The following is a 26,648-nucleotide window of genomic DNA, read 5'->3' as shown; positions in this document are numbered from 1 at the left end:
TTTTATAGAGGTGGTTGTTTTGATTGAAGTTAAAGTTCTACTCTATTATATTCATCCATATTTGGTCTCCTCTGAGCAATTGATCTCTCTCCTTCAGCTCATTGCCTGGAAGAGTCCTAATTAGAGGATGCAGTACTGCAGTGTTCCTGCAGATGGCACTGTCTTATAAAGCAAAAACAGACCAACAGCAGCTGAAAGAATCATTCTAAATGAGCTCTGTCTCTTTCTGTTGTCCATCAGTATTTCTGAGGACTTTGATCTGTGTGTGTGTGTGTGTGTGTGTGTGTGCGCGCGCGCGCGTGCGTGCGTGTCCTCTCTCAGGCCGAGTACGTCCAGCTGGTGACAGAGCTGAGGATGACACGAGCCATCCAGCCTCAGATAAACGCCTTCCTGCAAGGATTCCACACCTTCATCCCCCCCTCGCTCATCCAGCTTTTCGACGAATACGAATTGGTTAGTCATCCTCCCCCGACCTCCCTGTCTTTCCCTACTTTTTTCTCCTGCTCCTCCTCCTCCTCTTATCCATCGTCTTTTACTGTTGGCTTTCTCCTTGTACCCCCTCCGTTCGCGCGCTCAGTTCGCCTGTGATGCAGGGATTGATTAGCTTCATCTGTATGGGGCGGGGTGGGGGTGCTGGGGTCACCTTGAAGCCCATCCCTCTTCTCCAACTCCATTAGAGGTTTTTTTTTCTGTGTTGGCAGATTTCATGTCCTCACTTGTACAAAGATCAATAGTGTAGCATGATGATTATCCCGTCTTGGATTTGTTGGACATGCCTCGGCCATGCTGTCATTGTAGGGCAACTGACGACAGACCAGCCTGTTTTGTGTTTTCACAGTACAACAGCTGTTTCACTCTCACTCTGATTTCAGCCCTGTAAATGTGCCCAGGGTTTAAATGATGGCAGTATTCTATATTTTCATTATTTTCAAAACATCCCATGTGCATGGATAAAGAGATATAGACAGACATATGTTTATTGGTTAATTGTGTCCTTTGTCAAAATAACAATCTCTCCTACCTTTACCTTCCTTTCTGAGATCTTTCCTTGTTTTATTCTGGTTCCAAGAAGATGGCCTCTGTTTTTCCGAGATGAAGAGACAGCTCGTTACCAGTCATCCAAGTCTCAACATTTTGAAGCTCTTCACTCAGACACTTTTTCACAACTGCTAAATCTTAATGAGACACCAGAGTAACTAAGTCATCCGTATGAGGGACCCCAAACCTTATAGTCAAATATTCTCCAGAAGCTATTAAAACACATAAAACATGCACTGTTGCACTGAGTGACATGTTCCTTCCAAGAACACACACACTTGGTTTATGTTGAATCAGATTCACACACAACATCCTGCTGCCCCAAATACTCAATAAAGCACCAAATGTGGATTAATCCACTGCTGGAAATAGTCCCCAGCAAATTCCAGTTCCAGTTGGAATTCCACAATTTCCTCTTGTTTGAGTAACCCCTGTAGTGCTCTTATTTGGTCAGATTAGTGATCATTCTCAAAGAAAACTATGTATTGCATCATGTTTTTAAAGATTAATATCAGAACCCACAGACAGGGTATAGAAGTCCAAAATAATTGAGACGGACTGACACAGGTTGATGTGGCTCTGCACATGGGATCTGTTGACATTAAGAAAAATATAGAATGACACCAGACTCAGCATTTGTCAAAATAAGCTGAAGTTCTCAAATGATAAATGTTGTCTGACCACAAGCAGCTGTACAAGAAGGAAATAGAAAAATCAAATGGCCGAACACCTCGGTATCAATATTTCAGCAATACTGTAAAGTTAACTATTGGTGCTTTCACCAGATATTTACACAATGATAGAACAGCTGCAACAGTCTGGTAAAGTCATCATCACTCTACTGTTATGCAGCCTTAAAAACCAGGAAAAGACAATGCTTAGGATATTACGATACCCAAAATTTAGGACGATATCTAGTCTCATATCATGGTATAGATATAACAATGTGCTCAGCCCTATGAGTACTGTACATTAATAAAAGAGGCTTTCACTGAATTGTTCCTGATTTAAATTAAAATCATGTAAATTTTAGAGTTAATAAGGTTACAAATCTGACCAGACATGCATTACTAGCTTTTCACTGCTTGACAGTTTTCGTTACTCAGTGTTACAGACACATGTTGGTCTGTATCAATGAATAGGGTTAGTGTTGTTACTTCAACAAAGTAATGAATTACAGAATAATTTTAAAGAGTAATGCATTACTTAACTTATTTCCAATAGAAAATAATTTGTTACGCTACTTGTTACATTACTGTCATTTTACTCCGCCGCATTGCCTGAGACGCACTGACATGTAGCATGTTAACAATAATATAACATTAAACATTACAAATGTCCACATATCAGAACAAATCAAGCATCAGGAGAATCAAGACGACATTGCGGCTTTAAAAGTCTCAAAATAAAACTATATTAATATATAAAAGAGGCTCCTAACACTGCTCAGTACAAATATTAGTTTCCTCAAAATAACATATCAGTAGGTTGGCTTGAAATAATAGGGGATGTCCCCTACAAAGAATTTACATAGTCAGATCTGATTTGTCAAGTTTTGCCTATAGTCAACTAATAGTCATGTTTTTTTTCCTGGCTTGCATTAATCCATATTCTCATTTGTGACATCAGTCTTTGTTTTTACCACCCCAGACAAAAGAGCTGAAACACCTGGGGCAATCTCTAGCTCACCTGGTAGGGTGTGTGCCCCCATACAGACAGAGTCCCGGGCTCAATTCCAACCTGCAGCCCTTTACTGCATGTCCTCCCTCTCCCTACCACCTTCCTCTCTCTATAGCTGTGCTATCAATAAAGGCAACAAAATGATAAAAAAAGAGCTGAAACACTTAGTTAAACAATTTGTCCTTTTGACTTGGCATAAGAATTTATTTTATAAGAGAATGTGTTCCATCCTGTACTGTTTTGTGTGTATAAGGGGTGTGTGTGTGGGTGCGGCAGTGGTGCTGTCCACAGTACTGACAGGGAGCAGAGAAGATCAATTGACGGACAGAACAGTTTACTTGGTTTGGTTCCTGCTTGCTCTCCATGGTTGTAAACAGAACTTTTGACTTTTCCCGCTGATTTTGACAGTGAACCGATCCTAAGTTAAAAAATATATATATATTGCCCTCTGCGAGTGCCATGTTCATATGTGGGTGCTGTGATTAATACATTTACACCAAAATAGGTTATATATTAGGATTTATTTGGATAAGCCAAACAATTCATGTAAAATTAGACATTCAGCATTCCCATATAACCTGTATGGATGATTCATCTGTGAGACTGGCAGTCAAATAAGGCTGCTTAGTTTGAACAGTCGACTATTAGGGATCACCCCCACATAATAATAAAAGAGACTGTCCTTCGTAACATTAGATATTGACAGGCATAAATGATAAAAAAAAAAAAATCTTGAAATGGCCTATAACTAACTATAATGGCCTATAACTAACTAACTATATTTAATGGACCGAACTCACTCGAGTGGCTTGCTTACCAAACCATGACTTCACAGCAGACCAGTCAAGCTAATTTGACCTGTTGATTGCTAAAGCAGTGTTAATTCCTCATGAGGACGACTCTCTCAATATTTCAGTATGTAATAATCAGTATTTAGTTATTATAACTCAACTTAGGCTGGGTTCAGACTACATGACGTTTTTGTATGTTCCAACAGACTTTATGTCAGATTAGGCAACTGTGGAGTCGTGAAATCTTGCCGTGATTTGGCCAACAGACATGTTAGACTCACCAGGTTGCTAAAGTGCCTCTGCTGCTTCATGCCATAATTTTTTCCTTTTTACTCTGTCGTGGTAACATCACGAAAGGAAATATCAAAAAGGCTGGGGTGTTGTTGCCATACAGTTGTCCACAGCAGCAGATCGCTCTGTGTTTCTATTGGTCAAAGAAAAGTGGTGGAAGACAAAAAGAAAATCAAATATGCTAGACATAATGTCAGGACGTCATGAGGCGTCCCAGATGTGGCATTGTTGTCGTCCACTATGACACACTACACAGGATATAATGATGGATTATTGCGTACGACACTAATTGTTGCTCATGATCCAAACAGACACCATACGCTGCCGCCGTGTTGGGCTATAATCGGGCTGATATTGTGTAGTCTGAACCTGGCATTATTCAGTGTCATTACTAAAATTCAGTGGTTCTGCCAGCAGTTTAAGTCCCAGCATACAGCCAGCTGAGTTCTCAGAGCCACAAACGTCCTGGAATCACATTACTTTACTTGAAACTTCAATTCAGATCAGCAGTACGCAGTAAGGTTTACAGGTTTGAAATGTGAGCAAAAGAGAGCTCTGGTATCAGATCAGTTCTCAGTGTTGGCACATACTCTGAGGTGAGCTATGGAAATCTGTATCAGAATCAATGCAGGTAAAGGGCTATCTTAGATAATCAGTTTAGCTCAAACTGCAACATATTGATTGTATCAGATGTGGACGGTATCTGTAGAATCACCAAGGACCATGGGATTTCTGCTGCTACTAATATGAACGTGTTTTTAGCTGGAGTTTTATTCATGCCGTGTGTGTGTGTGTGTGTGTGTGTGTGTGTGTGTGTGTGTGTGTGTGTGTGTGTGTGTGTGTGTGTGTGTGTGTGTGTCTGTCTGTCTGTCTGTCTGTGTGTCTGTGTCTGTGTCTGTGTCTGTGTGCGCACAGGAGCTCCTGCTGTCAGGGATGCCAGAGATCGATGTGCAGGATTGGTGCAGGAACACTGAGTACACCAGTGGATATGACCCTCAGGAGCCAGTCATCCAGGTGGGCTTCTTTTCTGCCAGGCTCCCAGGGGCTGAATCTTCTCAGACTGAATTACCTGGTGACAATGATGTTTACCAGTTACTTACACCTTATTGTCTCTATGGATTGATTTTTTAAAAAAAAAAAAAAGGAATTCAAGGAAAGCAACAGTGTCTGTTAATATGTGTTTCGAATGTTCAGTGAAGATTGTTTCCAGAGTGTGACAGCAGGTCATACATAAGCTCGTCTGCTGTCTCCTTCCTCAGTCTATACCTCTCTAGGATGTATGTAGGATCTTTCCCATTATATGTGACTAGGGATGTAACGATTACTGGTAAAATGATAAACGGGGGTAAAATTCCAGACGGTTAGTATTACCGTTTCAAATTTTAATTATCATGAAAACCGTGTTTGATTACCGCGCTTTGATAAACTCACGGTGATACTGCTCATTGCCTCTGAAAACATGGCGGAAGGCATCGAAGGCACCTGCACAGACAGTGCTCCGGAGATTTTTGTGCCGTGACAGACATGACACACTACTCGTTGGTCCACACTAATTATCCCCAGTCGTCTTTCACAACGTGTGTGATGTCATTGGGTTATTCTTGTCCTATTTTATTACTTTTACTATTATTTTAGTCACTGTGTGTGTTCATGTGCCAGCCGAAATGTTGTTGTAGTAATGTAAAAAAACGCCAGCAGATGGCAGGAGATCCATTTGAAGTACCATACGCTAACATTCAAGTTACTGAATCCTCCACAACAAGTTCCTACAAATGTTTCACAATAAAAGCCTATTTAGACAATGGAGGGATTCTCTCAGCCAAGGTTATAAGGGGGCTTTTAATTTGAAACAAATTCAGGAAGTGTTGAGTTTGAAATGACGGTGCGATGCATTAACTTTAGCAAGGCAACGGGAGCGGATAAAAAGTAAATATATAAACACACAGAGGGATTAATAAATAACGGACCATCTATAATGTAGTTTGTTTCAAATGAAGCTGGGAGCCTCTGCAGTTGTGGTGAGTAAAAGCCCTGCCCCTATTTTTTAATGTCCGTCTCCATTATGAAGAAATAACATTGTCTGCTAGCTTGATGCTAATGGCAGTACTCAGCAGGTTGACAAAGTGCTTCTGCTGTTTCACACCAACATTTCCCCCTTTTACTCTGTGTGGTAACATCCCTAGAGGAAATATTAAAAAGGCTGGGGTGTTGTTGTCATACAGTTGTCTATGGCGGCAGCTAACTCTGTGTTCCTATTGGTCAAAGTGACGGCTGTGATGGGAGTAACGTTAATCGTGAACGACAAACAGAAAATCAAACATGCTAGACTTTCTGTTAGACAGAAAGTACATTGTGCTCTTTATTCTATTTGTTTTTCAAAATAAAACTTGGGTAAATGATTTCAGTGTGTGCATAAGTACTTTTTCAATATTTTGAGCACATTTCAACAATACCGCGATAATAATGATAACCGTGATCATTTTGGTCACAATAACCGTGATATGAAATTTTCATTTTTGGGCTGGCTGTGGCTCAGAGCTAGAGCGGGTAGAGCAGGTCATCCACCAATCGAAAGATCGGCGGTACGATCCCGGGCTCCTCCAGTCTGCATGTTGAAGTATCCTTTAGCAAGATACTGAACCCCAAATCCCAATGGCTGTTCCATCGGTGTGTGAGTGTGTTAAAACTGAGTAGCAGGTGGCACCTTGTATGGTAGTCTCGGCCACCAGTGTATGAATGTGATGAATGTGTGTGAATGGGTGAATGTGACTTGTAGTGTAAAAAGCGCTTTGAGTGGTCAGATGACTAGAAAGGCGCTATACAAATGCAGGTCCAATGCAGGTCCATACCGTTACATCTCTGTATGTGACATCACCATGCAAGAGTGTACACACAGCTTTTATTCATTAAACTTTGTATTTTTGCATTTTTAAAACTGTGAATTCTAAACTGCGCCTGAACCTGGATGTAATCCTGGCAGATGCCTCTTAAAACTCCAGCTGAATGAATAAAGTGATTGTGTTACATCAGCCCAGCACTTTGAACATTTGAGCATCATTTTATATTTTGAGCAAGTTTAAAAGCAGCCAAACATTTGGGCAGTTTCTGTTTTCAGTTGTGTGATTAAAAGTCCACAGCCTACAGCAAAAAAAATACTATAGACCAGTGACACTCAACTTGCAGCCCGTGGGCAAAATATGGCTTGCAATAGGGTGCCAGGTGGCCCACAGATCATTTTTTGATTTACAGTTAAACTGCAATTAATTCACACTGGGATTTTTTATTTTCTTTTGTACTTTGAATGTAAATAGGGTGCCAGAGTGCAGTGAAAGCATAAAAATAGAGCTTGTTCACCACAACAAGATCCCCTGGACCCTCCAACCAAGATCTAGTGTAATTATTATATGTTAATTACTAAAGGGGGCAGCACGGTGGTGGAGTGGTTAGAATTGTTGCAAAATAGAGCAAAAGGGTTCCTGGTTTGAAACTGGAGTGGTGGGTTCGAGGTGGGGGAGCACCTCTGCGTGGAGGCTGCATGTGCTCCCCGTATCAGCATGGATTTTCTCCGGGTACTCCAGCTTCCTCCCACAGTTGAAAGACATGCAGGCTAATGGGGGACTCTAAATTGTCCGTAGGTGTGAAGGTGAGGGTGAATGGTTGCCTGTCTCTATGTGTCAGCCCTGTGATAATCTGACAACCTGTCCAGGGTGTACCCCCACTTTCGCAGTTGTCATTACAGGGGAATATAGCTACAGAGACCAAAATTATTTTTTGTACAAGGCTGTAAACATGTTTATTTCTGCTGTGAAGTGGGGCATTTTAACATGGGCGTCTATGGGGATTAACTCGCTCTTGGAGCCAGCCTCAAGTGGTCAGTTTTTGGCACTTACACATTAGCTTCATTTTTCAGCGCCAGAGGTTGCAGCTTGAAAATTACTCCCAAGTTAAAGAACTAATTTAGTAGAGAAATAATGAGGATGATGTTGACAAAGATGGTTGATTAAGGAGAAATAGTTTCCCAACATTGCTCATGTCCTGTTCTGCTCTGGCACAGGTTACTAGAACTGTATTTATTTAATTTTGCAGAAGCACCTTAGCTGATTGTGTTTCTCTGCCTGTTGTCATCAGCTAACCTGTCTCTGTTTCTTTGCAGTGGTTCTGGGAGGTGGTGAACAGCCTGACACAGGAGGAACGAGTTCTTCTACTTCAGTTTGTTACTGGAAGGTTTGCTGCTGGATTTCCAATAAAGTTCTTAATATAGAAAATTGTATAACTGTTTAATAGCTGCAATAAAGTATCCTTCTCTATCAGTTCCAGGGTTCCTCATGGGGGCTTTGCCTACCTGATGGGAGGCAGTGGTTTACAGAAGTTCACCGTTGCTGCAGTGCCATACACCTCCAACCTACTGCCTACCTCTAGTACCTGGTAATGACTTTATCTCTCTCTAACATTTGTTCTATTGAATTAGTTCTCCTCTAGCCTGTTGTCCTTTTGGATATGTTTAATCTGTTGATCAGGACTTGTCATGGTCTCATGGATGTTTTGACGCTACAATGAAAGAAAATTAGAAAAGTCATGTTCACGTGTGGGAAGTTGGGCAGCAGTTACTCTATATGTTGAATGAATACTGTCATCCAAATCAAGTACTCGCACTCATGCCCATCCTTGATTTAAACACTGTTAATGCCTTCTCGCCGGTGATAGCTGTAGCCAGAGGCATTATGTTTTCAGGTTGTCCGTCCGGCCCATCCTTGTGAACACGATCTCAAGAACGCAATGGAATTCCTTCAAATTTGGCACGAATGTCCACTTGCACTCAACGATGAACTGCTTAGTTTTTGGTGGTCATAGGTCAAAGGTCAAGGTCACTGTGACTTTGTGTGTGTCATTCTCGTGAACGGGGTATCTCAAGAATAGTTCGAGGGAATTTTTTCAAATTTGGCACAAATGTCCACATGCACTAAAGATTTAACTGATTAGAAGTTTACTGTCAAAGGTCACATTTTTGCCCATAACTCAAGAATTCATATGCTAATTATAACAAAACTTCACACAAATGTTTAATAGGATAAAATAAAAAAAGTTATCACATCGATATAGAAAAGATCAAAGGTCAACTGTACTGTGGCATCATAATGTTCTGCACAAAATACTTTGCTGGCCATTACTCAACGTCATATCTCAGGAACAGAAGGGGAGACATTTGGTCAGATATTTAATTGGTGACACTAATCTTGGATGTCCACCTTAAAACTGTGCTGATTGTATAGATCTTATGTGCTGTTGGGGGGAAGATGTGTGAAGCATCAATGTTTTCACAGACATGGATGTAAACTGTAAGAGAAATTTTGATTGGAGCGTGGAAGCATACAACCGTGGGATGGTAATTCTTGTTTCCTTATATGTAATTGTTTGCCTGACATGAACCTTCCAAACTTTGAGTTAAATCCATTAATTGTGTTGTGCATACACAGTATTTGATTTGATATCAAACTTTTCTAAATCCCAAGGACTGTACTGAGTGATTGAATTCTACCACAGCTCTCTTGTTTCTTTGTGCTCAGTAATGACTTGTTCATACAAGTGCTCACAGTTGGACTCAGACTGATCTTCAGTAGTCAAACAGCTCTACTTCAGGATGCTGTTATTTTTTAAGCGTTGTAATGATCTCCCTCCTTCAACCCTCTCAAACAATAAGGAATGAATAAACAGACATACAGACTCAGTTCAAGTCGCTCTACAAGCCTCAGCTGAGGGACACTTAACAAATGTGACTGAGCACTAGAGGGCAGTATGTCTCTTCAGTGTAGTTGGACCTGGGTAGTGGCGTCCTCCAACACAGACAGCAGAGTTTGAAAACAGGGAGAGGTCTCTGCATGCTTCAGTGTGCAACAGGTAATACATACGGTTGCAGCCCTCTCTTTTAGATAGAAGACAACACAACTCCTCCACCAGCCACATATATGTCATCATAACCACAGAAGTTTGACCAGGACTCCACCTCACCCTCTTTTTCTGTGCTCTCTACAGCATCAACATGCTGAAACTCCCAGAATACCCGAGCCAGGAGGTCTTGAGAGACCGGCTGCTGGTAGCGCTGCACTGTGGGAGCTATGGCTACACCATGGCGTAAACATCCCATCAGTTCCTGCTGCTGGCAGGGTCTGCAGACTCATGCAACACTCCTTCACAGACACTCTTTTTGTAGTCAGCCGCTACTTTTGCTGGACAAAAAAGGGAAATCCAGATTGTTATTAAAGAGCTGCTGAAGAGGCACACAGACTGATGGAGACCACAGGCTCTGGATCTCCACACCTGTGCCACAACTTCTATTTTTTCAATTCAAGCTGGTCATTTATGCAGAGAATAATTCAGTATCTTCTAAACTGGACTATTTTTCATATATACATTTATTTAAGAAAAAACTGCATTTATACCCCTTCAAACACAGGTAATAATCACATATTCATGCATGCTTACTGAATGTCAAATATTTATTTTGTTTACAGAGCTTTCCATATGGAACCAGTGTAGAATTAATCAGTTTCAAACATGGAATCAATCAAAATGCATCATATTCATATCCTGGCTTCACAGTGCAGGTTTCTTTAATGGACCAGCATCAGGCTCACGCATACTGCTAAGTCTACAGTTTGTTTTGACTAATTTTAAGACTTTTATTTTTGTTTTTTGCATCCCTCTCACAGTTTTAACAGTCCTTGTCTTTTAGGCTAGCAGCTCTTCTCCTCTACCAAAAGCACTTACTGTCAGGGCTGGCATTATCAAAGGTTTAAGATGCCAAGCTGCCAATGTGATAGCTGATTTTAGTTTTTTGATACTTTATTGCACTGTGAAGAAACCAAAAACCTTTATTTTGTTTAACAAAATAAGCCAAACGTAAGAAAATCCAGTAAAAACCAATGCACTGAATGGCCAAAAGTGTGTGGACAGCATAACATTCACGCCATGCATCGTAGTTGATTTTATCATTCCACAACCAGAGGCGTTCATGTGCTGCTGTAACAGCCTTCACCCCATCTCTCTCAGGCTGAAGGAATTTGCTCCCATTCAGGAGCATCAGTGAGGTCCAGCACTGATGTTAGCTGATCATGCCTGGCTCTCAGTCGGCATTCAAGTTCATCCTAAAGGTGCTGATGGAGTTGAGGTTAGAGCTCTGTGCAGGCCAGTCAGGTTCTGAGAAAACCATTTCTTCATCAGGCTGGCTTAGTACATATTGAAACAGGACAGGGCCACACATAACTGTTGGAAAAGTTGGAAGAATACTACCATCTATCATTGTATGCTGTAGTATTAGCATTTACCGTTATTGGAACTAAGGGGGCCCTAACCGAGAGAAACAAACCCAGGCCAAAATGCATGTAGTATGTGGACGGAAGTGTTCCAATGGCTGCATCCAATGATTATTTCATTTTTGATTAATCTATTGTTTATTTTCTCAATTAATGTATTAGTTGTTTGGTTTATTAAACGCTGAAAAATGTTGATCAGTGTTTCCCAAAGCCCAGCCTGACTTCCTCAGATTGTTTAGGTCACAACCTAGAGATATTCAGTTAACTGTCACAGAGGAGGAAAGAAACCAGAAAATACTGAATTTGTATATTATTGGTATCAGCCAGTATTGACTTTAGAATGAACTATCAGAATCAGCCAACATGCTTTTTCTTACTTTGCACAATGAATGAATATTGCATACATTGAAAAGCATTCTATTTCACGTCTCCATCTCCTGGTGGGCCTTCAGGATTATGCATAATGTGATGCTAACTTCACTACAGAAGAGACTTGATTATCACTAAAATTAGATGGGGAAAAAAGTGGATATATAGATATCGCTTATCGTTCAAATGAGTTGCTGTGTATCGGCATATTGAATATCGGCAAAAAATCCTGTATTGTGCATCCTTAAAAATTACTCAAGCCAATTAAGGACATGCTTTTCTTATTTTGCACAATAAATAAATATTACATACATGGAAAGGCATTCTATTTCATGTCTTCATCTGATGGTGAGCCATCACAATAAGAGTATGCATGTATAATATGATATTAATTCCACGGTAGGAGAGACTTGATCACTAAAATTAGGTGGGGAAAAAAGTGGATATATAGATATCATTTTTGCTTATGGGTCAAATGAGTTGTTATATATTGGCATATCGGATATCAGCAAAAAATCCTCCCTGACTAATGATGTCAGTCGGTAAAAAAATAACACTGGCCAGTACCAATACAGTCAGTGCTTTCATTGCAGGAAAACAAAAACTATTTTTTATTTTTTTTACCAAGTGAGTACACATATTAGAATGAACATCAAGGATAAATATTAACTAATTTCTCTGCAAAAAATAAGCTGAGTGAATCAAAGACTGGCCTTATCCAGCTGTGACAGAACATGTATTTGCAGAAGAGAAACTGTAGGTGTTTGACGTACTGTATGGTCAAGGTGTTTTCCATTGTAGCTGCATGAGCACACCCCTCCATCCCTGCAGCATCAAATGCACGTGGTCTACTGTGTGAAACTCTTTTTCGTTTTTGAAGTATTTTGCTGTCATCTTTCTTTGTGCTTAATGAATGCATAGCAATCTTCTTTAGTGATCTGTCTGTGTTTGTCCCTATTAAGTAGACTTTCTCAAGAAGCAATACAATAACTCCACATGACAAATGTTTGGCTTGCAGTGCCAAAACCTCAAAGCTGAAATCCTTTTAAAGACTTTCTCTTATTTGTATTTTTGCCTAAACAAACATGCTGAAATGTATTTTTATTCTGAGAGATGGGATCATGCCATGAGGTTTTACTTGTTTCCTCGTGTAAAGGGAGTGAACATGTTGATTTAATATTTCATATGATCTTTCAGTATTGTTTTGAACGCCTTGCCTGAAATGTAAACTGCTGTTAATGTTTAATATGGAGCCTTTATAGATATTTCTGTATGTCTTCAGTATCAAATGATGTATTTTACAATGAATACTGTATATGTTGTGCTTTGAGATATTATCCAATAAAACTTGTTTTGACAATCCAGGTGATTTGGTGATATCACAAGCAAGCTGCTGAGGAGAATATATATCCTATAGTTGTGAAGGGATTTAAAAATACAAAAAGAGGCACTGGGAGTGAGGAGAGGGTAGAAGGAGCTTGTGTGTGTGTGTGTGTGTGTGTGTGTGTGTATGTGTGCGGGTGGGCGCACACACAGCTGTGTGTTTTCCTGGATAAACATATGTGGCCGCAGCGTGAGTGCTGTGTTGGGTCACCAGTTTAGAGCAGCAGGTCTACTGGTGCTAAATGGCCCCTAACCACCATTCAGTGAGTCCAACATCTGCTGCAGCTCTGTCCTAACAGCACATTACACTGGCTGCGACCTCGGCCTGTCTCCTCAGACTGTTAAAGTATCGGAGGAGACAGGCCGAGGAGACAGGCCGAGGAGACAGGCCTGTCTCCTCAGACTGTTAAAGTATCGGACCAGTATGGCTTTTTGAAGCCCAGTATTGGTACTGCACCAGAAAACAGCATCAACCACCAGTCGGATCAGTGCCTGCAACAGAAATATTAAAGCAACAAAACATGATTCAAAAGCTCCAAAATGGGAACGCATCAAATAAATCCTGAAAATGAAGTGCCTATGGAAGCATGAAATAGTCATAATAAGATAAAATATCTTACTACCAACTGCATACGTACGTTTTAATATTGAAATTACTACTGACATATTTTACTTAAAATCTATCTAGCTAAAGTCATGTGGGTGGAAATCTTTTGTACAGTACAAATTGAGATATCCAGTAATACACATTCCAGTTGCTTTAATTCAGTTTGTCAAATCCTGAATAAATATATATATATATATATATATATATATATATATATATATATATATATATACAGTACAGGCCAAAAGTTTGGACACACCTTCTCATTCAATGCGTTTTCTTTATTTTCATGACTATTTACATTGTAGATTCTCACTGAAGGCATCAAAACTATGAATGAACACATGTGGAGTTATGTACTTAACAAAAAAAGGTGAAATAACTGAAAACATGTTTTATACTCTAGTTTCTTCAAAATAGCCACCCTTTGCTCTGATTACTGCTTTGCACACTCTTGGCATTCTCTCGATGAGCTTCAAGAGGTAGTCACCTCCATCTCGATTGGGTTCAGGTCCGGTGACTGTGGAGGCCAGGTCATCTGCCGCAGCACTCCATCACTCTCCTTCTTGGTCAAATAGCCCTTACACAGCCTGGAGGTGTGTTTGGGGTCATTGTCCTGTTGAAAAATAAATGATCGTCCAACTAAACGCAAACCGGATGGGATGGCATGTCGCTGCAGGATGCTGTGGTAGCCATGCTGGTTCAGTGTGCCTTCAATTTTGAATAAATCCCCAACAGTGTCACCAGCAAAACACCCCCACACCATCACACCTCCTCCTCCATGCTTCACAGTGGGAACCAGGCATGTGGAATCCATCCGTTCACCTTTTCTGCGTCTCACAAAGACACGGCGGTTGGAACCAAAGATCTCAAATTTGGACTCATCAGACCAAAGCACAGATTTCCACTGGTCTAATGTCCATTCCTTGTGTTTCTTGGCCCAAACAAATCTCTTCTGCTTGTTGCCTCTCCTTAGCAGTGGTTTCCTAGCAGCTATTTGACCATGAAGGCCTGATTGGCGCAGTCTCCTCTTAACAGTTGTTCTAGAGATGGGTCTGCTGCTAGAACTCTGTGTGGCATTCATCTGGTCTCTGATCTGAGCTGCTGTTAACTTGCCATTTCTGAGGCTGGTGACTCGGATGAACTTATCCTCAGAAGCAGAGGTGACTCTTGGTCTTCCTTTCCTGGGTCGGTCCTCATGTGTGCCAGTTTCGTTGTAGCGCTTGATGGCTTTTGCGACTCCACTTGGGGACACATTTAAAGTTTTTGCAATTTTCCGGACTGACTGACCTTCATTTCTTAAAGTAATGATGGCCACTGGTTTTTCTTGAGTTAGCTGATTGGTTCTTGCCATAATATGAATTTTAACAGTTGTCCAATAGGGCTGTCGGCTGTGTATTAACCTGACTTCTGCACAACACAACTGATGGTCCCAACCCCATTGATAAAGCAAGAAATTCCACTAATTAACCCTGATAAGGCACACCTGTGAAGTGGAAGCCATTTCAGGTGACTACCTCTTGAAGCTCATGGAGAGAATGCCAAGAGTGTGCAAAGCAGTAATCAGAGCAAAGGGTGGCTATTTTGAAGAAACTAGAATATAAAACATGTTTTCAGTTATTTCACCTTTTTTTGTTAAGTACATAACTCCACATGTGTTCATTCATAGTTTTGATGCCTTCAGTGAGAATCTACAATGTAAATAGTCATGAAAATAAAGAAAACGCATTGAATGAGAAGGTGTGTCCAAACTTTTGGCCTGTACTGTATATATATATATATCTGGTGAAGTAAAAAAAACAGAAATGAAAGACAGAAAAAAACCCATTAAGGCTACCAAGGATACATATTTGGGTTGTATTTTTGGTAGCAATAAAAGCTGAATCACATGACAGAATGTGATCTCGTTAAACAACCTGATTATTTTATTTGATTTTTGGACAGTGAGTTTTCTCTTTTTTCTTTTATCCATCATATTTTTTTTTTTTAATCTCTTCAACCAAATCACTGGAAGTGACGCTAACATGAACAGCCACTTCCGGGTAGACAATTCATTTGAAAGGCAGAGATATGTAAAATTGGCAGACTTGTTGATTTCTGTTGTCAACTTCAGCCATAACTGTAACATTTAAAGATACATAGTTAAACATGGTGGTGAGACCTATCTGATGCTTCTGCTATGCTTATTTTATGTACTTTGCTAGCATCATTAATAAACCAGATCTCTAAACAATGTGCTGCTGTGGATGGGGCTGCAGCGAGATGTATTTTAGCAACCTAAAAGATACACCAAAATCAGTTAAAGTGGACACTATATTTAGTTTATGACAATCAGGGCAGCAGTAGATGAGCAACTCCCCTGTTTTGCAAAGTCCAATGATTGATTTTGTCGATGGAGTCTGGTGGCTTTGAGATAAGAACTTCAGTTCCCCGTAGGAAAAGGCTGTCTAATGGCAAAGGGAAGCAGTTAAAATGTCCTAAATCTAGCAAACACTTGAACTGATATAATTTTTTTTCTGGGCCTTTTTAGGGTGGTTAAAACTCACCACTTGTAGCACTATTTGTACAGTGCCATTTTATTTAATGTATGCGACACAGGACTTTTTTGCTCTGGTGTGCCAAGGGGACTCAGTAGTACCCCCTAGAAAATGAAGCAGCCCCTGTAGAACATGCAAAAAAAAGCCCCTCTCAGGGGCTAGTGTCCAAGCCTGACATAAATGATCATAGGAATTTAAGAGAAGAACATCAACTATTGTGGTCCAGACACTCATTAAGCCACTGTGCAACACCTCTAGCATGGTTTACTAAATTAAGCCTGAAACTATTGTTAGTATAGTTGTAATACTGTAAATATCACTGAGCCTGTTTACTTTTAAACTTGTTAGTTGTTGATCTGAACACAAGCCAACAGCTGAGACACACTGCTGTTCTCATCATGCATCTCCAGCTGACCACTTTTGTTAAGATTTTGTAAGTACCTACGTCACTTACACATGAGCACAGATATATATACGTAGATGCCGCATTCAACGGCACTCCTCATTGGAGCGATACATCAACGCGGCCGCCATCTTGCCCAGGTGGAGCCGCACTGCCTAATGCATGTATGTTTATTGAGGCAGGAGACTATTTATGATTAAAATCATCATTACTCGCTGAATTCTCAACCGATTTTCATGCGGTTTGGTTTGTTACAATCGTCAGACTCAGAGTTGGGTATAACTCGTTACAAAGTAACGCCTTAGAGTACTTTGATTACTTTTTGCAGTAACGAGTAACCTAACGCGGTAGTTTGCTGTTTAAGTAATCAAATGCTTAAGTACATTTTCAAACAAGACATCAGTTACTTCCGTTACTTTTAGAACGCTGGTCCTCAGCTTTGAAACAGCAACGGCTGTCGTTTGGTTCTAATAACGGAGATAACGTTAAACCTATCAGTCTGAAAGAAGCCAGGGAGCTTGTGGCTCGCTACGTGGTCAAAGAAATGCTGCCGTTGTCTATGGTGGACACTAAATAGGTGGAGTAGGACTCGCTGACAGACATATTTCAGACTCAGGACTTGCATTATGCCTGGTACACGCTACACGCTGGTACTCACCAATTATCCCCGGTCGTCTTTCACGGCGTGTGTGATGTCATCGGGTTATTCTTGTCCTGTTTTTATTACTTTTACTATTATTTGTGTCTGTTCATGTGCCAGCCGACATGTTGTTGTAGCCATAGACATATATACATAGACATCGCATTGACTGCCGCTGTCTATTGGAGCCAACGTCCTAGCCGGCTGCCATCTTGGATGGGTCTCGCTTCGCCTCCACAGTGCATTCACTTCTATTGAGGAAGGAGCTGTATGCAGAACTAAAATAGAATAACTCACTGAATTTTCAATTGATTTTCAATATACAATATACACAATACAAAACATAGTATAGCATATTATGTATAGCACACCTTTGTGCACATATTCACTTTTCCACCAGCTGTGCTGCAAATATCCCCTGCTGCTCATCCTTTTTTTACTACTTTTGAGGGATCACAGCAGTCAGTGTAATAAAAATAAGAACTTTATTAATCCCCAAAGGAAATTTCAAAGAAGTCTGTAAGATTATCTATTTAACAAAGAATTATTAAGTCTGATGGGTATAAAAGAGAATGAGTGTGTGTGAGAAATAAACTCAATCAACAATCAAGCTTTTCTTTATTAAAATATATTAATAAATGTATTAATATGCTATGGAAGTGAATGCACTGTGGAGACGAAGCGAGACCCATCCAAGATGACAGCAGCGCTGGACACGCTCAGGCAGTTGATGCGGCGTCTACGTATATATGTCTATGGTTGTAGTCACCTAAAAGCATCAGCAGATGGCAGGAGCTCCATTTGAAGCGCCATACGTAAACTATCAAGTTAGTATATCTTCCACAGGAAGTTCTGACAAATGTTTCAGAATAAAAGCCTATTTAGAAAATGGAGGGATTCTCTCAGCCAAGGTTATAAAGGGCTTTTAATTTGAAACAAGTGTTGAGTTTGAAATGACGGTGCGATGTGTTAACTTTACAAAGACAACGGAGCAGATAAAAAGTAAATATATAAACACACAGAGGGATTAATAAATAACGGACCGTCTATAATGTAGTTTGTTTCAAATGAAGTTGTAGTTGTGGTGAGTAAAAGCCCCGCCGCTATTTGTTAATGTTATTACTTTATGTCCGACCATGAAGATGTACCATTGTTTGCTAGCTTGATGCTAATGACAGTAACGTTAACTCAGCGGGTTGACAAAGTGCCTCTGCTGTTTCACACCATCATTTCCCCCTTTTACTCTGTGTGGTAACATCCCTAGAGGAAATATTAAAAACGCTGGGGTGTTGTTGTCATACAGTTGTCTATGGCAGCAGATCGTTCTGTGTTTCTACTGGTCAAAGTGACGGCTGTGATGGGAGAATTGGATCTCAGTGAAGGGCAAGTGGTCCATAACTTTAATTTTGGAGACAAAAAGATGTAGGCTTAGCGCCCTGTGGTCCATTGCCCAATAGGAAATGTAGAATACTCAAAAGTACTTTAAAAGTGCTTGAGTTACTTTTCTCAGGGAGTAATGTTGGAAGTACTTTTAAAGTAATTGAGTTACTTTACTCAGGGAGTGACGCAGTAAAGTAAAAGGTTACTTTAAAAAAAAAAAGTAACGCAGTAACGTACTTTGATTACTTTTAAAGTAACCCTTACCCAACACTGGTTATGATACAGGATACTTGGTTAAATAAAAAATGCAGCTTTTCATACCAAAATATTTGATCTTATGTGGATAAAGTAACAGTAATAGTTCTACAACACATTTAAACTAAACTTTCCCCATGTAATAAATATTCTTTTTTCTTACTAGATGTACAATGCATACCATGATGTCATTTAATTATTCATTTTGATTATAAATGTTTATTCACATTTTAAGTCACACAATGTGCAAAAAATAGTGTATCAGCAGGGTTGTGCCGAGCTGCAGTGTAGTTACACATTCTGATTAACAAATGTTGGTTTTGTACAAGTGAAAATAAATGACGTAGAGCTGCATGTTGACACAAAATTTTGCTTTAATCTCATATGTATAACACCACAGTGCTCATGGGAGCCTGGACACAGAACTGTTTACATTATTAGGTCATATTTACAAAAAATACAGTGTACAGTAGCTAGTGTTATTTTTAGGAGTCTGCCCAGTCCTGTCAAAGTCCTCAGGTCTGAAGTGACAGCTGCAGATGACTGAGGAGTCACTCGGGACAAAGTCCTTTCTCCTCACTGCTGCTACCCATGCCCGTCTCCTGTCTGTGTTTTTTAGGAAACTACACACAAAATAAGTGTGTCAGAAAAACACAGTGCCACATAATTTGTAGTTACAATTCAGGCCACAAGTTAACTACTAACGTTATACTGCGTTATGTCACGTTGGTGCCATGAAACAGATAGTTGACAATTTGGAATAACACATACACCGACATAGCTGTTTGACAAAGCATCATAATGTTATAAGTAATATTATATAACGTTAAATGTTAACCTTTTTTGTTTAAGTTGTGTGACATAGCGTTAGCTTAATTTGGCATTAGGACCAGATCAGGACAGTTACTTTACTTGATTAGCTTAAAAGAAGGATCACTTTTTGAGATATATATCTCATTAAACATGTTTGTAACAGTAAAATATTGTAAAACAACTTCTTACCTGTGGAATGTTATTCCCTTCTGCTTGGTTTTAACACTTCTTTCGTTCGTACACGCAAATGCAGAGCAAAAATGTGGCATTTTTGCCTAGTCTGACACGGGTCTGAACCGGTCAGAGCACCTAAGCAAGATGGCGGCGGTATTGACGCATCCCACAAGCCAGGGTGCGGCATCTAGGTATATATATCTATGCACATGAGGGTCAGAGGACCTTGTGCCCAGTGCGATCACACTCTCACTAGCATGCTCACTAGTCATAATAGTTGTTGTGTCAGTACAGCTGGAGATATTGCTGTCAGCAGAATCCAACATATAACAATAATAATAATAATACATTTTATTTGTTAGGGCCCCTTTCAAGCCACTCAAGGTCGCCTTACAGCAAAGCTAAAAAAAAGCATACATCAGACAAGAAACACAGCATACAAAACATCATACAAATACATTAAAGGCGTTGTATGTAAGAATGTGGCCAAAACGGTTACTGCATTCAAATTCAAAATACTGCCGCGAGTCGTGTCCGCCCCCCTTCCCCTACAGATTTGAGGTTGCTGGACAGCGGCACGCTGGAGACTGATTTGTTTGCCCACGGGCGGCTGCCGTGGCAGCGCCGCGTCGCAGTGTCTTTGATCTTCGGTTTTCCAGCGGACCGTTCGAGCAAGTCTGGTTTCTCTGCCGCTAACACTGCTGCCGGGATACAGCTGAGGAGGAGCCGGCTGCTAATGATATGTACCGGGACACTGCTAATGCTGCTTGCCGTGCTGCTGTAGCTTAGTCATAACTGTAACTGATGCTGAGACTCTACTAACTGCGTGACCAACCTGATCTCACAGAAATACGTGAAATGACCACGACCTCTTAACACCACATTCCGTGGTGGCAGCACGTAATGGGTTGAAATTACGTGCTGCCACCACGAAAACAATGCCAATGTAAAGTCAATTAGGATCCTCTCCCGTGGTGGACACACGGATTCCCTGATTCAGTCACGTCACATCAACCTCGTTTTCCTCAATGATATCTTTAACATTCCTGTATACACACAAAAACGCGCAAGTGTCCTTGATAACTCAACAATATGACAGGTTAATGTCAAGGCCATAAAATAAAATAAATGTATTTTGCCAGCTTTTGATAGCGTGGGGCTTTAAGAGCATTGTGCTGTGGGCGGATGGGGCGCGTTCCACTACTGTTTTGTAGCTGCTGTCCGCCGTCTGTGGGCTTCATTCCATTTCAGATTGCCATCCGTCTGCCGTAACTGAATCCAGACGCCACTAATAAATAAATAAATAAGAAGATAAAAATAAGGCTGAGCACGGAAGAACCAGAGAGGAAACACCATCACATGGAGCCGTCTGCCCCTGGCAACCCGGCCACCCTCCACTCCACCAGGGGAGAGTGGACCCCAAGCCAGCGCCACAGAACCAGCGGGGCAGCCGCTGCTGCTGAAAATTATACATTTTGATACAGGTAGGCTATATACATATTGCAAAACTCTGTAAAAGTACACCAAAGCATATTTTCGTTTCCAAATCTTTATTTGAAAACAAAACCATTCATACGGTCAATAAAAACAAATGTAATCTCAATGTGACCACGCCAGCCGGCGGGACTGTGGCTGAACCACTTCCAATGTTCATTCATTCATTCATTCATTCAATCACGTGTTCAATGTGTGTGTGTGTATGTGTGTGTGTGTGTCAGAGAGGAGTATCAATAAAAAAAGTAATTATTTCGGTGTTTATTTCTTTTATTCTTCCGTTTTTTTTTAATTAAAATGCGTAATATAGCCAACAATATTATAGACCAAATGTTAATCTAATTATTATTGTAGAACGTATTTAGCAAATCACCACTCTCAACTGTAGACAGTAGCAAAAAAAAAAAAAAAAAAAAAGGGCATTATAAAAAGCCAACAAATAGTGTTAATTAACTGACGTGAGACATTGAAGAGGTTGTCTCCTATAGTCTGTAATTTTTTATTTTTTTTTATCATAACTTCTCGGAAATTACTCAAAAGTAGTAGAACATGCTAAAAGTATATACAATAATAGGCTAAATAGTATCTAAGCAATAATAAAGTGTCTAAACAATAATAAATATTATCTAAGTTATCTATTAGGCTACCATTCCACTCTGTACATAGATTTTAAAATTTCAATATGATTTTAATATTATTTTTGCTTATTTCATTATTGTTATTATTGGTTTTACTTTTTAGTAGTATTGTATTGTCTGAGGATGACTCATTTTAGTAACTATCTACAGTAAAAAAAATAAAAACAAGCAAAGAAACAAACAAAACTCATTTTATACACGGGGCCTTCAAAGTGCTCTCTGAAACTACACCTGGCATGGCTTGTGTCCAAAAAATGAAAAAATCTAAACTTTGTCGTAGAGCTAAACCAACTACATCATTGGAAAGGTCTCAACCTGGACAGTGACATATGTCAGTATGAAAGATTCTACATGGCTCCTGCTTTCAGCCATTGACCTTTGAACCTTGACCTCAGTGCATGTTTGAGGGCTTATAACTCAGCAACTAAAGGGGGTACAGACATGGGACCAACTGTTATAGAGAGCTCTTGACCTCAGCTATCATGTGAGTGTAGTCAACAACTGTGGGTGCTGTCAGATATGGATAAAATATGGATAAAATTAATTTTCACCCATTTAGAAATTAGATATTTAAAATCTGATTTCACAAATGTGTTTACCATCCCCTTAAAGTCCACAGTGTACTCTCAATTCAGTATTTACAACTTCCAAATCTGGGAAAAACACTTAGATTTTTAAAAAACTACAATTCCCTGGGACCGTGCCATGCAGTTTGATACATATCAGCAACATAATTGTAGTTCTTCTGATTTGCAAAGTAGGGTTCTAAATAGGGTTGTAAAAAGATATATCTACTGAATATATCTAATATCAAGTAAAGCCGAACTAGTTATTACACTCCACCTAGATGAACTATGTTAAGAAAAAGTAAAGATGTCGGCTAATTTTTGATATTTTAGCTAATACACTAGAAACAGCGTTTTTGGGACAGTAGGTTCGTTTGCAGCTTGTAAAATAGGGTTGTAAAAAGACAGATCTACTGAATAAATCTAATATCTAGTAAAGCCGAAGTAGTTATTACACTGCACCTAGATGGACTATGTTAAGAAAAAAAGCAAGGATGTTGGCTAATCGTAGTTATTTGAGATAGTACTCTAAAAACGGCGTTTTTGGGACAATAGGTTTTTTGCGGCTTGTTGTAAAACAGGGTCGTAAAAAGATACATCTACTGAGTATATCAAATGTCTAGTAAAGCTGAACTAGTAATGACACTGCACCTAGATGAAATATGTTAAGAAAAAGTAAGCATGATGGTTCATTTCAGATATTTTAGCAAGTTCTCTAGAAACGGCGTTTTTGTGATTGAATATTTGAATAGGCTATAACAAATATCACATTATCATTATTATAATTATTGGTGGGAAATTATAACAGAGGAATGTATTTGCCGTTTTAATATCAAGAACACTTACGTGTTTTTGTGTGTATACAGGAATGTTAAAGATATCATTGAGGAAAACGAGGTTGACGTGACGTGATTGAATCAGGGAATCCGTGTGTCCACCACGGGAGAGGACCCTAATTGATTTTACATTGGCATTGTTTTTGTGGTGGCAGCACGTAATTTCAACCCATTACGTGCTGCCACCACGGAATGCAGTGTTAAGAGGTCGTGGTCATTTCACATATTTCTGTGAGATCAGGTTGGCTTGACTGGTAGATGGCGGTGGGTGGCGCAACAGGCCAAAACACAAATTCAAAACATAAACATGATTTGCAGACTGTAAAAATGTTTTTTAAATGCAAATATTGTGGCTGTACTATTGTTGTCGGTGAGCTCAGTATGTTATATGAACATTATTCCTTAGTCTCTGTGACATATTAGGAGGATTTTACGACTATTTGCTTTAGATTTCTTACATATAGCTCCTTTAAAATAGAGGGGAAGACAGTAAGACGGTGTAAGAACATAGTGCATTTGATCAGGTGGAATGGGCAAGTCTGAACAGATGTGTTTTGAGTTTGGATTTGAACAGATTGACAGATGCGGTGTTGCGGAGGTCAGGGGGGAGTGAATTCCAGAGCTGGGGAGCAGAGCGGCTGAATGCTTTGCTCCCCATGGTAGCCAGGCGGGCGGGGGAACGGAGAGGTGGATGGAGAAGAGGATCTGAGTGTGTGAGCGGGTGTGGCAATGTGGAGGAGGTCAGACAGGTATGGAGGGGTGAGGTTGTGAATGGCCTTGAAGGTGAGCAGTAAAATCTTGTATTGGTTACGGTGTGTGATGGGGAGCCAGTGGAGCTGCTGCAGGACGGGTGTGATGTGGTGAGTGGATGGGGTCCTTGTGATGATACGAGCTGCTGAATTCTGTACCAGTTGTAGTTTATGGAGAGTTTTTTGTGGAAGGCCGCACAGGAGGGAGTTGCAGTAGTCAAGCCGGGAGGTGACAAGACTGTGGACCAGAATGGCAGCTGTGTGAGGTGTGAGAGAGGCGCGGAGGCGGTTGATGTTGCGGAGATGGAAGTAGGCTGACCGGGTTATGTGTATGATATGAAAAGTGTAAGAAAGTGTGCTGTCGAGGATGACACCCAGATTCTTGACCTGTAGGGAAGGAGAAATGGAAGAGTTGTCAATAGATAATGTGAAACTGGGGGATTTGGATAGGATGGTTTTAGTGCCAATGAATAGAACCAGGATTTTATTTCAAGGAGGCAGTCAGTGAGGGAGGAAAGTGGGAGGGTGGAGTCGGGTTTGGTGGAAATATGGAGCTGGGTGTCATCCGCGTAGCAGTGAAAGTGGATATGATGTTTCCCGGAAGATGTAGCCAAGGAGGAGTAAGTAAATGATGGAGTAAATGAACAGTGGTTACAACAGCTTCAAAACCAGCTACAACTCTGCCCTTAGCAAGAGTGACCATCTGCTGTTGACCAGTCATAAGACTGCAGTGTTTCTATCTGCACCTTTTAGTACCAGATCAGTGTGCTAGGTACCCCAACAGAGGGGTGACCAAAAATGGGGATGGTAAGGTACAGTTCCATTGGACCCAGCCACAACCTTTCGCTGTGGAAATGGAAAAAATGCCTGCTGAACTAAATCATACCAGACTGCTTGGTGGAAACAGGGCTTTAGTTTAACTTGTTGTAAAATGGGCAAGATATAGAGCATTAGTCACCAAAACACCCACCATGCCCTGCACTGATCACATAGACCTTCTCGGGAATGCATCAGGATGCAGTGGTGTTCACATTACAAAAGATATGTGGTCAAATGTGTCCCAGACTACCTCAACAAATGGTTTGATTGAGTGGATCACTTGGTGTTAGTTTACAGTTGTATTTAGCACTGTCCACTTGTGATCAGATCACCCAAGACACATGTTAATACCAGTTACTTACTGTCTTTTCATGTAACTTCTAATGCTCAACATTCTAAAATGAGGTGCTACCATTGCAAAGCATTACAAAAATAAGCCAGCTTCAGAAGAAAAAAAAAGCTTTTGGCTCTTAGCCCAAACCAGACAGGTTTTCACTGGTGGTAGGATCTGATGATGTCACTAGGATCAAAACATAGTGACCAGAAAATACAAGAATCACTGTTGGCAACACCAAACAGATAATATTTGATTTTCTAATGACAGGAGGCTCTACTGACAAACCCATACATCTGTCTAACCTTATTCTTCATCACAGTACCTGGTCCCCATGGCAACCCCTCCCCCTCACCAATAACGGACTGCACTCTTCTTTAAACACAGGATGCTTGCCATAGCAACACCGTCCTCACAACATTAGTCTGGTATTGCCATGGTCACAGCTTTTTAAGTGCTACCTGTTTCCTGCTGCTAGGCCTGAAGCACACAGGATACACAAAAGCCAGGCTTTGACTGAGCTCTGACATTTGCTGTTGGCTTTGTGGCCCTGTCAGCGTCAACGGCAGCATAGTGCACCTTTACCTTTATACATCTACACTATACCTACTGTACATACCTTTTTTTTTAACTACTATATGTTGGTCTGCAGTACAGCGCTGTTTTATGTAGCTGTATAACGTGAAAAATGACTTCCCTTCTCACTATGTTTCCCTTGTGCAGCCCTTTAACTCATTCAATATACATCTGTATGACTTTAGGGATAGATATACAGTCCAATGGAAGGTGTGAACAGTATCTTACATAGCAAAATGGTGCAGGGAATATGATTGGTCTTTAAGCCTAAGATAAGTGTCAGGGTCTTTTGCTGTACACAGTGTACCTGTTATAGATGAGCCCACATAACTACCTGCTTTTTGTTACTGTTCAGCCAACATTCAGGTCATATGGGGCACACATTGCATGAAATGTTAAAGCCCCCCTTGAGTACACTTTCTGGATAGTGACTCAGAAAAGAACTATGTTCACAAAATACATTGTGAAATAGTGTTTAAAGGACTCAGTTGCTGTTGGGTTTAAGCAACAAAAGTACTTGGTTAGGTTTAGAAAAAAGATCATGTCCTGGGTTAAAATAAGTATGTTTGTCACATAAAAAATAACGTAACATGATGTAAATACATCACACGAGTGATGTCATGTGAGTCATATCTGTGTGTGAAGACCGTACTTAAATTATGTACTGTTGAGTGAAGAAAAAGTTTACTTTCAAACAGGACGTAGGTATGAAAGTTACATAACATTACGTTAAAACAACACTGACTTTTGGTTTTACACAGAAATCTTGTTTGGTTTGACCCATCCTACATGGACCCTCTCACTCTTCATACCGAGTCAAGGGTCAAGTACGGCCACGGATAGGTTTACAGTGGAGTTAGTTGAAAGACACTTGCATTAAAGAAATGTTTTCAAGTTTCACATATAGTAATGAAACATTTGTTCAACCAAAATAGCCCTTCTGTCTTTACTGTACAGGTCATTCT

The 26,648-nt window shown here is 40.3% G+C and overlaps 1 protein-coding gene across 2 annotated transcripts in view; it reads left to right on the top strand.

Annotated features, from left to right (window-relative positions):
- Positions 1-11,798, top strand: part of hace1 (HECT domain and ankyrin repeat containing E3 ubiquitin protein ligase 1) — a 52,536-nt gene extending 40,738 nt beyond the window's left edge. For both annotated transcript variants that reach the window (XM_033640137.2, XM_033640136.2), the window contains 5 exons: positions 322-453; positions 4,716-4,814; positions 7,954-8,024; positions 8,112-8,225; positions 9,831-11,798. In XM_033640137.2, the coding sequence (XP_033496028.1) occupies positions 322-453; positions 4,716-4,814; positions 7,954-8,024; positions 8,112-8,225; positions 9,831-9,933 (519 nt within the window). In that variant the 3' untranslated portion in view covers positions 9,934-11,798. The remainder of the gene's footprint in view (positions 1-321; positions 454-4,715; positions 4,815-7,953; positions 8,025-8,111; positions 8,226-9,830) is intronic.
- Positions 11,799-26,648: the final 14,850 nt, after the last annotated feature.

Source organism: Epinephelus lanceolatus, chromosome 10 (assembly GCF_041903045.1).
Source record: "Epinephelus lanceolatus isolate andai-2023 chromosome 10, ASM4190304v1, whole genome shotgun sequence".
NCBI lineage: Eukaryota > Metazoa > Chordata > Actinopteri > Perciformes > Serranidae > Epinephelus > Epinephelus lanceolatus.
Note: the sequence above shows the minus strand (reverse complement) of the source record. Positions and strands in the feature narration are given on the sequence as shown.